This window comes from Parus major, chromosome 2 (assembly GCF_001522545.3).
Source record: "Parus major isolate Abel chromosome 2, Parus_major1.1, whole genome shotgun sequence".
Lineage (NCBI taxonomy): Eukaryota > Metazoa > Chordata > Aves > Passeriformes > Paridae > Parus > Parus major.
In genome coordinates, this window is record NC_031769.1 from 68,304,885 (window position 1) to 68,317,072 (window position 12,188).

Here is a 12,188-nt window from a genome sequence, read left to right on the forward strand (position 1 = left end):
TCTTTCTTTCTCTCTCTTTCTCTCTTTCTTCTTTCCTTTCTTTCCTTCTTTCTTTCTTCCATTTGCTCTCTTCCTTTCTTCCCCTTTCTTCCTTTCTTTCTCTGCTTTTAAAATTTATTTATTTGTGAATGTTGCCTTACCATGTATATTCTGGTACTTTTCTAGTCCAAGCTCCTTTTCAGTGACAACCTAAGTATTTTTGAGTATGTTGCAAGACTTTCCTTCTTCCAATTTGTGTGCTTTCTCCCTTCCTCCTATATTGACATCATCCCTCCACTGATTTATTTTGCTTGCTCTGTCATATATTCCCTCAGAGCTTCCCTGACATCCACTTAACTGCTTTGCCTCAGGAAATGTCAATGTAGGTGAAAATTCAGTCTTCTCTGGGCCCTTAGGACAGTATATTCACACAAATGTACTGCTTTTCCAGTGGGGCAAATTTGCCCTAAGTTGCATTTTTCAACTTTCAGAACTTCCCCACAAACCACTTTTGCTACCACAAGACATTAGGACGTGTCTCTTCTCAGGCAAATGCTGGGAGTAAGGAGCAGGCAGTGGCTGTGCAGGTGAGCAAGCGATGAGGTGAGCAGGCACACAGCCCTGCAGTTTGCAAGCCAAAGCCAGCCACAGCCTGCTGCTTTCCATCAGGGGCATCATCCATCACTGGGGAGTAATGCCCTGTTGAAAGGTGAGGTGGAGCACCTGGTTGATCTGAGCAAGCCCTCAGCTATGCTCACTCTCCAATGTGTGCAGCACCTTCCAGCACACAGGAGCTCCTACACACCAACTCCCACACACGCTTTCCCATGACCTCCCATGCAATTTCTTGCCCAATTTCTGTCCCAGAGGCCAGCAGTGGGTAGAAGTAGACTGTGACATGGTTTCTCACAGCAGCAGGAGCCTCATGGATATTTCTCCCTCATGTGCTGCGAGGTGGAAAAACTTCACACTGGGACTGGCAGAGAGAAGAGGCAGAAGTGAGAAATGAGCCTGAGGTTTTCATAGGCAAGCCACCCTGTTCATAAATGACCAATAAATGAGTTTGCTTTATGTGGGCCAAGACAGCTTTGTATCTCTAATATCTGCTTGCCTTGCACAGGCTGGGATACCTTGGAATTAGTCAGCAGGTGGAGAAAGACAGGCCCCACCCTGAAGCAGTGTTTCTCTCTGCTTTCATGGGATAACCCTTCCTGGCCAAGCTATCACAAGGAGAAGAATGCTACCATAAATTTGCGGAGATATGCCAAATGCTCTGATCAGCATTTAAACAGACTACAGCCTCCATTAAATGAAGACTGGCTCCTGAACTGGAATGTTTTCAGAACCTGAAAAAGTTGAGAAAGCGATGTCTGAGCTTTTCTCCTTTAGGAAATCTCATCCAGGAAGGTAAAAAGGGTTGGGACAATCTGCCAGAGGTTTTCATCAGTCTAGCGGACCAGCAGAGGTGTAGCAGTAAGTGTGAAATGGCCCGCTGGACAACTGGAACCACCTGACAAAGAGTCAGTGCCCAAACACAAAGTGTACAGACTAGAGGCAACCAGTGCCTCTTCTCTAAGCATGGGCTGCCTGTGCAGCTGCTCAGCCATCAACCCCATGCACAATGTCCTCACCCACCTCCCACAGGAGAACCAGTAGAAGCCACAGTGACAACAGCCCTGCGTACATCTGGCCCCAGCCTCCAATGATGGGGTGTATCAATCATTACCAGTCATTCAGGTATCACTGAAGTTCAGCCAGTAAAGATCTTTGCACCTAAGTCCTTCTCAGACAGGATGGGCTCACGTTAATTGTTGTATCTTTCATTTTTCTGACCACTATCCTTGTCTCAAAACATCTGATGGTTATCAGCAAAGCCCTCCAGAGATCTGCAGGGTCTCACCTCCCATTGTTTTTGTTCAAAGTTTGTCTCTTCGGTACCCTCAAAGATATGGGCCAAAGACCCCCGTTAACCCTCTGATATTAAAATGCATTAGAAACCATTAAAGGCCCTCCAAGGGGACTATTGAATTATTGTGACTAAAGGCCTCTCATGGGTTGTTAAGTTCAAGAATCAAAACAGAACCTGTCTCTAAATTCACAATAACCAGTGCTCTGATGTTGAAAGTATGCATATTAGGGGTTGTTGCATATTCTCATTTAGAGACCTCTTTCCAGTTTCTTTCAGACCTGAGGCACCAAGAGGATTTCTCAAGTAAAAATATCTTTTTAGGATACATAATTGAATTCTGCATGTATCCTGACCACCTAGTAACATAATCCTTACTGGGAACTATCATCATATGGCTCAGAAGGGCAATCCAGACATTCACTTAGTTGCTTTTTTTGTTATTTTGACTTTGTGGCCTAAGTGAATCTGCTTATTTCCATTCCTGTAATTTATTGGAAGTCAGAAATGAACACTGACACTTTCAATGAACACACAGACTGACACTAGAGGTATTGTACATTTGACACAGATTTTATAGTGCTTTATTCTGAACAGTAATTAGGTAAACGAGTACTGAACATATGCAGCAGGCAGTCTTTAGATAGAAGTGAAATCTGATTACCATAATCTCATGTGGAATTTGAAGACTAGTAATTACAATGTTAATTTCACTCAAGTTGAAGTCCTTATTTCTTTCTCATGCTTTAGACATTAAGTAACTGTAAGGAATTTCCTTAATGCTGAATCCAGAGCTAGAAATGGGAGATAATCTGGGCGTGAAAAGTGTGGCACTTCCAGCATTAATCCAACTGTGTTCTATCCTTGATTTGCATAATGTTCTTTTCCTTAGGATATATACAACAAGGCTCCTCGTAGCTGCAGTGAAATTGTCCCATCTTCCATGTCTGAAGGGAATGAGTCAAAAAAGGCCACACAGCAGAGTTCAAACTCCTGGGAACTTCATGCTGAAGAGTCTTCTGGGGACACATACCGTCCCCATGGTTTTTGCCTCTGGTGTCTATAGGCCTCAGTGTGGCTGCTGCTGCACAGATGCAAATTCTGATGCCAGCATGAACTGTTGTAGCTATGCTGCAGAACTTGTGCACTGCTTCACTGGGTGCTGGCAGGGTCTGGTCGGGCACCCTGGTCCACCAGAGTGTGGCCAGGTTCAGGGGGAGAGCTATCATACCACATGTCCGTATTTCCCCTTTTAGGCATTAGGAATCCAGAGAGTGTGACTCATGAGGGAGAGAGGTTTCACTAGGGAGCAGGTATGCAGCTCTTCCTCCTGGAGCCCTTTCCAGTTCCTGGGCTATCTTAAATCAGGCTCTCAGTTCACTTCATTTGGGGAAAAAAGTGTCACAGAGGAACAAAATGTTCTTGTTGCTGAAGCTGGGATACTTCTGAATAAAATATGGTGTGCTCTTCACAGTGGAAATTATTCCGCTAAATGGGAGGAAACAAAAGGAGAGAAACTAGTTCTGCTGCATATGTAGAGTACATTGTATTACTCAGCCAATACACAAACCTCTTCTATTTCCTGTCAAAGGTGATAGTCGGGAAGAAAAGCTTTACAGGAGTGTGCATCACCACGAATGTGTAATTGTGCTTTTTTTGTAATGAATGTGCCCCGCTTAAGGAGAACAGAATCGGCCTGAAAGAATCACATTGCGAGTTTTGTTGTGTCTAAACAAAAAGATAAATGGATGGTCAGCTTTAAATTCATCTTTGTGTTGCAGAATCCGATATCCTGGTACCTCTCGGGAGTCGCCACCTTGTTCATTTACTTCCAAGGAGACCTTGTGGATGATCTTTGACACAACCACACCTTTTGTATCACACATCTCAGAGAAATCTGATGCGCTTTCGTTGAAGATATTTGTCATTCCCAGGCTTTCCAGAAGTGGCTTTAGGTCATAGTCACCTTCCACACTAAACTTTGGAAGAAATACATTCACTTTGGTATTGGCCATCATGCTGGGATTCGTCCACTGTAACAATGTCTCAGGGGTCAGTGCCTTTTCCAGCTGAAGACAAAAATGAACAAAAGATATTAGTGAGCAGTACAAGGAAAGTGAAAGGAGAAGACCATTCCTGAACTTCTCACATAGGATCAAGACTCCAAAAAATAAAGTCCAAGGACAATTTTTGTTTTTGAATTCACAACCGTAACATTCAGGCTTAACATACTCTCAGTTATATTGACTCAAGTATGATTTAATCCACAGGACAGGCCTCTGGAGCAACTCTTCTGCATGTGCATGCTCTGGCAAGGTTTTGGTAAGCAATCACCTCGACAGCCATATGAAGGAACCTGAGGAAGACAGTCCCTACCCAGGTTACCCCTGGCCAACTGGCAGAGATCCAAAAGTCTTTATTCCTGACCCTGCAGAGTAATGAAATTGCTGGTATTTGGGACACAAAATCCAGATCTCAATCAAACATGCAGCTGTTCAAGCAATTTTTTTAAAACTGGAAAGGGAGGAGGCAGAATGTGGGGCCACAAAAAATCACTTGCATTTTATGATAGGTGTGTTCTGTAATTTACTCCAACATATAAACATATATTACAGCTGCACAGACAGATTCTTCCTGCCTTTAAAATCTGTGGCCAGTTGCAGCAAATTACAAAGGAGACATGAGTGATCATCAGTCTTTTAATCCTTAAATAACTTTTAATTAATAACTATTAATTAATATTATTAATTACTTAGTCCTTAATAAACCTTTGAAGAGGGGTGGAAATATATAGTAAAATTTTCATAGAAAAATGACATAAGAATTGTTGATCTTAAGGAAATGCCTTATTACATTTATGTGCAATTGTAATAAAAAACGGCTCATTTGCAGACACCTCTGCTCAAAATAAAAACTCAGAGAAGTGTAAGACCTTAGTAAAATAAATCCTGGACACGTGTCAATTGAAAAACAATAAGGAAATAATCAGAAATAAGGGCACTTTCTCCACTTTGCACTGTCTTCTGTGCACTCCCTATCTAGAACAAAGCCTCATTTACAACCCCACAACTGGACACAGTGAAAACAATGCCACAAATATGAGGAGGAACAGAGAAGCAGAATGAGATGGTAAATTCACAAGTTACTTTTTATTTCCTCATTGCTTCTAAATAACAAAAGCCTTCCATAAACGTATGGCATTATATGGGCTATTTCCAAGGGAAATATCATAGCAATTCTCCTTTTCTCTCTCACCTTCTCCAAGCCAGTGGTCTCATCTTCGATCTCTTTGGGCAGGAGAATGAGCATGCTTATATGTTTGTTAAGGCATGGGAGCTCAAGGATGGCAACATTTAAATCTTTTACATAGCCCAGGCAAAAAGTAGCTTCCAGATTCATCATCTGCACTGGCTTAGTTTCAGTCTGCAAAACGTAAGAGGAAACAATCAATCATTCCTTTTAATGCACAGATAAGATGGTGACAGAGGAAAGTTTGTAAGCTTGCATGGAAGGGATACATTGAGTTACCACCAGAGAATTTGTTGGCTTTCATAGGCAATGAAAGCAGCAGTGAGAGACTCTCTTGGCTTTTTATAGTAGGCAGCTTTCCAAAGCAGAACAGAATTCTACTTAATACAACAGCAACATACGGGGGATGTGCCTTAAAAATTAAATTTATCTAATATTGGTGGCCCTTCATGCCTTTTCACTGAATGCTGCCAACTACACTGTCTACAGGGCATTGTAATGCTAGGAAGTGTCAAGCACTGAGCACAGCTCAACAGTGAAGGTGAAGCTGTTCATACCAACAATTGATATTTTGGTTCAGGAGTTGAAACAGAATCAGAAGTCATTTCAGCCTTACCTAAATCTCTAAGTTTTTGCTTTTGAATGAAATTATACAGAACAAAACAAACAAAACACTTGACTTCATAGGGAAGATTTTAAAACTGTTCTGTTCATGAAAATGTTCAAAATTCAACTTCAGTAGGAAAATGTTACTTTAGGGAAGAAGAAAAATCTTGAGAAGTTTCACTTAAAAATTTTAGTGTTGACTGTGTGATTTTAAAAACTTTTCTAGCTGGAACTATTGGCTGATGAGGTAATTTCTGAATATTCTCAGTGAACCTGAAACTCTGACTTTGCTTATGCATCTCTATATGTATGTGTGTGTGTATATTTGGAATATAATCTCTTTATCTCACAAATGTTGTTCAGCTTTGTCTCTTGGCTGTAAGTTGTCTGATTACAATATTCATCACTGGTCACAGATTCCTGAATGCTGCAGCCACAGGTGCTGCTCTCACTTGGACCTCATGGCTAAGCAGGACTGATGTGCAGAGGGCTGCAGTCCTGAGCCTGACTGGAAAGGGGGAGACTGATGGGATGACATCTCTGAAGAGGAAAACACAAGGCCAGGAACCTAAGGGATGTACTCAGGGAGGTGACATGACTGTACACATTTCATCAGCTCAAGAAACGCAATGTGCTTCACCTCAGCTGGTTTTTGGACACAGCCTCTGGTACCTGCAATCTTCCAATCTCTTGGAAAAAGCTACCCATGAGAATTTGTGTCACCTTGTAGACAATGGCTGCTTCTGACCACTTGTACTCAGCTCATGTTGTCTAAACATTCTCCCAGGACAGTCTGGGACCCTTGCAACACTGTGTAAGAGTAGATAGAGTCTAAGATGCATGGTAATAAATATTTCTCATTTTCTCTTCTTGGGATTTCCTTAGCTCAAAGTTTGCATTTTTCATGAGAGGAAACAGTCCTTTTTTTTTATCTTTTTTTCCCCAGAACAAACATACCTTGTTGACTTTAAAAGGACATTCTTTGATCTCTGCCTCTGGGAACTTCTTCATCCAGTTTGTGACAAAATAAGCTGCATTAACTAGCAGGATCTGAGTCTGGTCACTTACACTGTCCTCATTCAAAACATTCTCCATTTTCCCTGTAAATGGGTTTAAGATAGTAGTTAATACAACAATGCATTAGCAGTATATCTATTTCTTTAAGTGAATATGGTAACATTTCACTGAACCAAACACCATTGTGTTCTGCATCTTTTTATGCACAGATAAAAGATTTTCTTTCTAATGGAAAATTTCAAAAAGGAGCACTTACTTAAAATTGCAGCTTAATTTTTGATGTGGGGTTTGGGATCAAGGCAGATCTTCCAAATTACATGTTTTGTTGGTTTATATCATATGTAATCTAAACTACATCTCCTGCTTTTGTTCAGTATCTTAAAGAAGGTACTGAGTTTTTGCGAAATTCAACAGGTGTAAGTGAGAAAACACTTTGTCATTTGGGGAGCAAGACTTGATGGGAAGTTTCAAATTAGAAGCTACTTCTTTCTAGACTGATACATGAGAATAAAATAACCAGGATAACAAAAAATGCTGGTCTGATACAGTTAATATCCAAATACTGCTACAGACTTCAAAAGAGAATGCAAATGCCATGACGCACTCTCTCTTAGACCTGTTCAAGCACTGCCATGAATGACCCTGAATTCAGAGCACTGGGAAAGCAAGTCCTGTCTTGGAGTTACACCGGCAGGGAGAGGTGCTTCCCTATGGGCACCTGTGCCAGCCTGGGAAGGACCAGACTCCTGCATGGTGTTTCCATGCTCGCACCACACGAGGGCAACAGGTGGCAACCAACCTCGGGGTCACCTCTGCCAGGGCTTCCACAAGATGGCAAATGAGAGACCCACATCTGCTTGTGGCACCCTTGCTGGCAAAAGCAGCTGAGATATTAATTAACAGCCTGAAACTCAGAGCCCAGCGAGTACTTCCCATTACAATGAAGCTTTTAAAGGAATTAGAGGGTTCTATGTTTTGGTTTTACATGTTGTCATGCTCCACAGCCAGGACCTGTCATTCTCCCAAGCCATCCTGCTGCAGACAAATGTGAGCAGCTTTCCCCAAGGCTAATGCAAGGTCAATCTGACATTTCCACCTTCAGAAGGGCTGCAGCAGTGAAGTCAGTACTGCTAATCCTCATGAATCCAAATAGAAGGCCTAGTCTTCTTTCACTATGTATTTACTTCTAAAGAGGTGTCACAAGGATAAAGATCTTTCTCCAAAGAGGAAAACAGCATCCCCAAGGTTAAGCTGTACCCACCATCAGTCAGCTCTGAAAGGGATTTGTTGATCTTTTCTCGGGTTTCCTCAGTTTTTTCTTTGAACTCCACTAATTCCAGTTCAGATGGAAAAGGTCTCTTTGTGGAGTTGACAAAGTCCTGAAAGACACAAGTAACCAAAGTCATGCTTGGTTAAGTGCCATTGGGTAGTTGAGGAGTTCATTATTATTTGAGGAAAGCTATTAAATAACTGCAGGAGACAGCAAAGACATACACATCCTTGTACGTGCATCCAGCACTTCACTCCCAAGGTAGCCTTCAGACCAGCAGCGTTACATCAGCAGTAAAGAAACTCTGATATTGCAGGAGTGACCATGTTGCCAGAGTTTACAGCATAAAACAACCTTCAGTCCAGGCCTGAGCAATATTGAAATAGAGGCCACAGTCTGCTCCCATCATGTCTGTCCTCACCAGGGAAGTCACTTATTGCCCTGGGTCCCAGCCTTTGCAGTAGCAGAGGCTGAATAGCAGGTGATCTGATCACAGCATCACTGCAGCATGTTGTTTTCTGAAGCACCTCTTTTAGGCTGATATTATCCTAATATCATGGGACTCTATTCAAAGACAACTTTGGGAGGAAAACCCAACATCCTTCTCAGTTTTTTGCAAAGTTTGTGAGTTAAAAGACCAAACGTCACCTTCTTCACTGACGCTTTTGCAATAATTACTTGGGTGTGTGAACTGGACACACGCTTGCACCACCAATTTTTTTTTATACTCATTTTCACTTGTACTTGCAATGCAAACACTTTGATGTGGCATAGAAGTTATGTTGCATTCAAAACCAAACTTGCTGCTGACCTAAAGCATATTAATCAAAGAATTCAAAGTGTTGTAAGAGTTGCGCAGCTCAGGGTCAAGCAGCAGACTCATCCATCCTCCTACAAACAATATTATACTGTTTATTATTTGAGTCCAGTCAACCAACAGCCAAAAGGACAAGATTTAACTTTAAGTAACATTTCAGTCTGACACCATAATCCATCAACATGATGGCCAAGCAATTAATAATTCCAGGGTTTTCCTGCAGTACTTACTGTGGTAGGATTGAGAGACTTGTCTACAAAGAGCCGTTTGACCATTTTCAGTGCAAAGAAAGAGCTGAGTTTGGAAACATCTGAAGTTATTGTTTGAAACCCAAAAGAAACATCTTTGACATCTTGTAAATGGAGCACCTGTTAAATGAACAGGATAAATCACTAAGCATCTTTTTCTATTATTATTATTATTGTCTAAACATTCTATACAGCTAAGCAAAAAGTAGTCTGTGACCAGAGCTGTTGCTTTTTGTATTTTAGCTAATGGCAGAACCTCCCACTGTTGTTACTCAAAAATCATTTATGTATTTGACATGCTCACATAAATCTAAAAACCTGATTTGACCAGAACTTTCACCAAATGCATTTATTTCCTATGACCAATCCAAAGAAACCAATAGAGCTGTTCATGCTGGGGATCTGACTTAGTCAATTAAAACTCCATAGTATGGAGTCATGTTTTTTGCCAAACTTAAACTCCCATCCAAAATCCTGAAGCTTTTAAGACAGGATCCCAGATAATCTCCTTTCTAAAAGTGGGCTACACCTTTAAAAATGCTTGACAAATGTTTTCTGACTGCTGTGACTAATACATGATATCAAATGACATTTCAGCAAAAACTGATCAGATAAAGAAAACTGTTTGGTTTGGTAGACACAGTATAACTGTGTGTAGGGCTGCTGACCTATGGCCACCTCCAAACTCCTGGGAATGACAACTCCAGCTCTAGGAAATACTGGGGTAATTATGCCTTTGTTTGAAAATAACCCTATAAATATAAATTAAACTTTCAATGCTTGCTTATTACAGGATCTTTGATGGTGGCTGTTTCATTACAAGAAGCCTGTCCAACCCTCCACACCTGCCTCAAATTCCCTCATGAGGCACAGGAGGCACTTTTCCTCTTGTACATCACTGCTGCTCTTTCTCCTAGGACACATCACATCTTCACAGACAAAATTGCTGCTCTGCCTTAGTCACCCTTCCATGGCCTCCGTGATCCTTGCTAAGTGGGAACAAAAGGCAATAAACTCCCAACAGAGCAGCAGCATGGCTCTCATAGCCAAACTCCATTTCCTTAGAAACAACCATCTCAACTTATTTCCTTCTCCTCCAACAGCTTTATTTCTTTGCATGCCAAATGCAGAAAGCTTCTGTGCCTGGGAACAAGGCTGGAGGAGAAAGCTACTGCAGCTTCTCTACCTGGGAGAATTTTTGGCTTAAGTCTGTTGACTGATGTTCTAGAGTACAGATGCCAATCTGTCTCCTTTTGTATCTATTATTTAAAACCCAAGCACAAACTCAGGGGAAGGCAGAAGCTAGAATAGACATGGAAAATAGGAGATATTACACTTAAAAGCATACCAAGCTCTCCTTAGCATCTGTAGTCAGCACTTTTCAAATACCACCAGAGAAATATGAAACACAAGTGTGCTTGTGCAACAAAGCTCCACTTGTGGATGTGCATGTTAACTTGTTATTATGGAATGGTTCAATGCAAATTGCAGACACAAGTGAAAACAAAATAAGGGCAGGCTAATATTTTTAACTTTCCCACCAGAAGGACAACGCTTGAATTTTGAAATGGTGAGGGAGCTTCAGGGTAGCATTTAAATTTAAATTTTAATTAATTTTTTTCAAATACTGTTTGGAAAAATGTGCAGTGCTTACAAGATCCATCACTAAAGTCTTTAAAGCCAGGTTGGGTAGGGTCTGGAGCAACCTGGTCTAGTGTAAGATGTCTCTGCCTGTGGCAAGAGGATTTCAGGTCCCTTCCCATAGAAACCATTCTATTATTCTATGATTTTCATGGACATATTGTGTGCAGCTCTGTGAACAGCACAAGACTCCCTGTAATCTGTGGCATAAGTAGGGGCACAGAAGGCTGTGCTCAGGGGTACTTTCAGTGAATGAGAAACTACATGGAGGAATTTCCAAAGGAGGGAAAATACATTCAAATATGTACCAAGTCTTTCAGAGCCAGGTGATAATCTGCATGCAAATGCATACTTAATTTGCATTTCATGCACTTTTAGGTAACTGCAGAAACTGTGGGGACCCTCATTGGGATAAAAAGGATCCAGCTCAATCTCTGCTTACACAGAGGCAGCAGACAAGGCTGGAGGGCTGACTCCCTGCACCACAGAGTAAGCTCCATAAACTGATGGAATCATGACTGCCATGCTGGATCATGATGTTGGAAAACCCTTGAACATCATGAGCTGCTTGTAAGGAGAAACATGGATGAAACTGTGCCCCTTCTACTGCATCCACCTCCTCTTCACAGTATTGTGGGAGAAAGGGGAAAAGTCAGTGACAGGGGTGCTACACATTCTTGCTGCTGATGGCAATGGCAAAATCATTTTCAATTCTATAAAGCTTAAGCATTCTTGAATAATGAAAAGAACAGCTATCTAAAAAATGCAGTGATCTGGACAGTGACTTGTTGCCACAAACACTATGCTAAAAGGAGACAAGGCTTCAGTGCATTTGTAAGAACTCTGCTATGTCCACTTTCACCTTATACATGCCTGAAAAGATTTTTCTTTAAGACAGAGTTTCAGCCTTTTGTTGTGCAGGGCCATGGAGTGTGGAACCATTTAAGAAATTCAGATGGATGGTTCGAAATCTGTCTTACAAGGGAACCAGACATCCAGGAGAAGATTAACAAGAGCTAATAAGAAAGACACCTACAACTGCCATATAATTTTGCAGCCACAGAACAGGTTGCTGACAGCTTACCTGTTTCATCTGGTCTGCAGTATCACCTTTGGTAGCTTTATATGCCAGAGCCAGAGACGTTGAGGTACACAGTGGGGAAAAAATAATGTTGGCTGTTTTGTCCTTCTCACATAGCTTTTTGAACAGATCAACTGCAAAAGCAGTGTTCGCTAGTTGCAGAGCGTCCATTGTCATCCTGAAATGGAAAAGGGAAAAGAGAGATGACTCAGGTTGTAATTCTAGTTCCTGCTGTGGTGGGGATGGGTCAGAGCACTGAAAAAGGCTGGCATCAGTATCTGGACTGGATATTTTGATCTTTCAGGGGGAGGAGAGGAGACTCGAGGAGAGGAGAGGAGACTCGAGGAGAGGAGACTCGAGGAGAGGAGAGGAGA

General features: G+C 41.6%; 1 protein-coding gene across 1 annotated transcript in view; it reads right to left on the reverse strand.

The window, feature by feature from the left end:
* Positions 1-2,437: 2,437 nt before the first annotated feature.
* Positions 2,438-12,188, reverse strand: part of SERPINB5 (serpin family B member 5) — a 15,210-nt gene continuing 5,459 nt past the window's right edge. The window contains exons 2-7 of the mRNA XM_015620029.3: positions 11,818-11,992; positions 9,075-9,212; positions 8,019-8,136; positions 6,698-6,840; positions 5,141-5,308; positions 2,438-3,954 (exon numbers count right to left, since the gene is read on the reverse strand). Coding sequence (XP_015475515.1) covers positions 3,562-3,954; positions 5,141-5,308; positions 6,698-6,840; positions 8,019-8,136; positions 9,075-9,212; positions 11,818-11,991 — 1,134 coding nt within the window. The 5' untranslated portion in view covers position 11,992 and the 3' untranslated portion in view covers positions 2,438-3,561. The remainder of the gene's footprint in view (positions 3,955-5,140; positions 5,309-6,697; positions 6,841-8,018; positions 8,137-9,074; positions 9,213-11,817; positions 11,993-12,188) is intronic.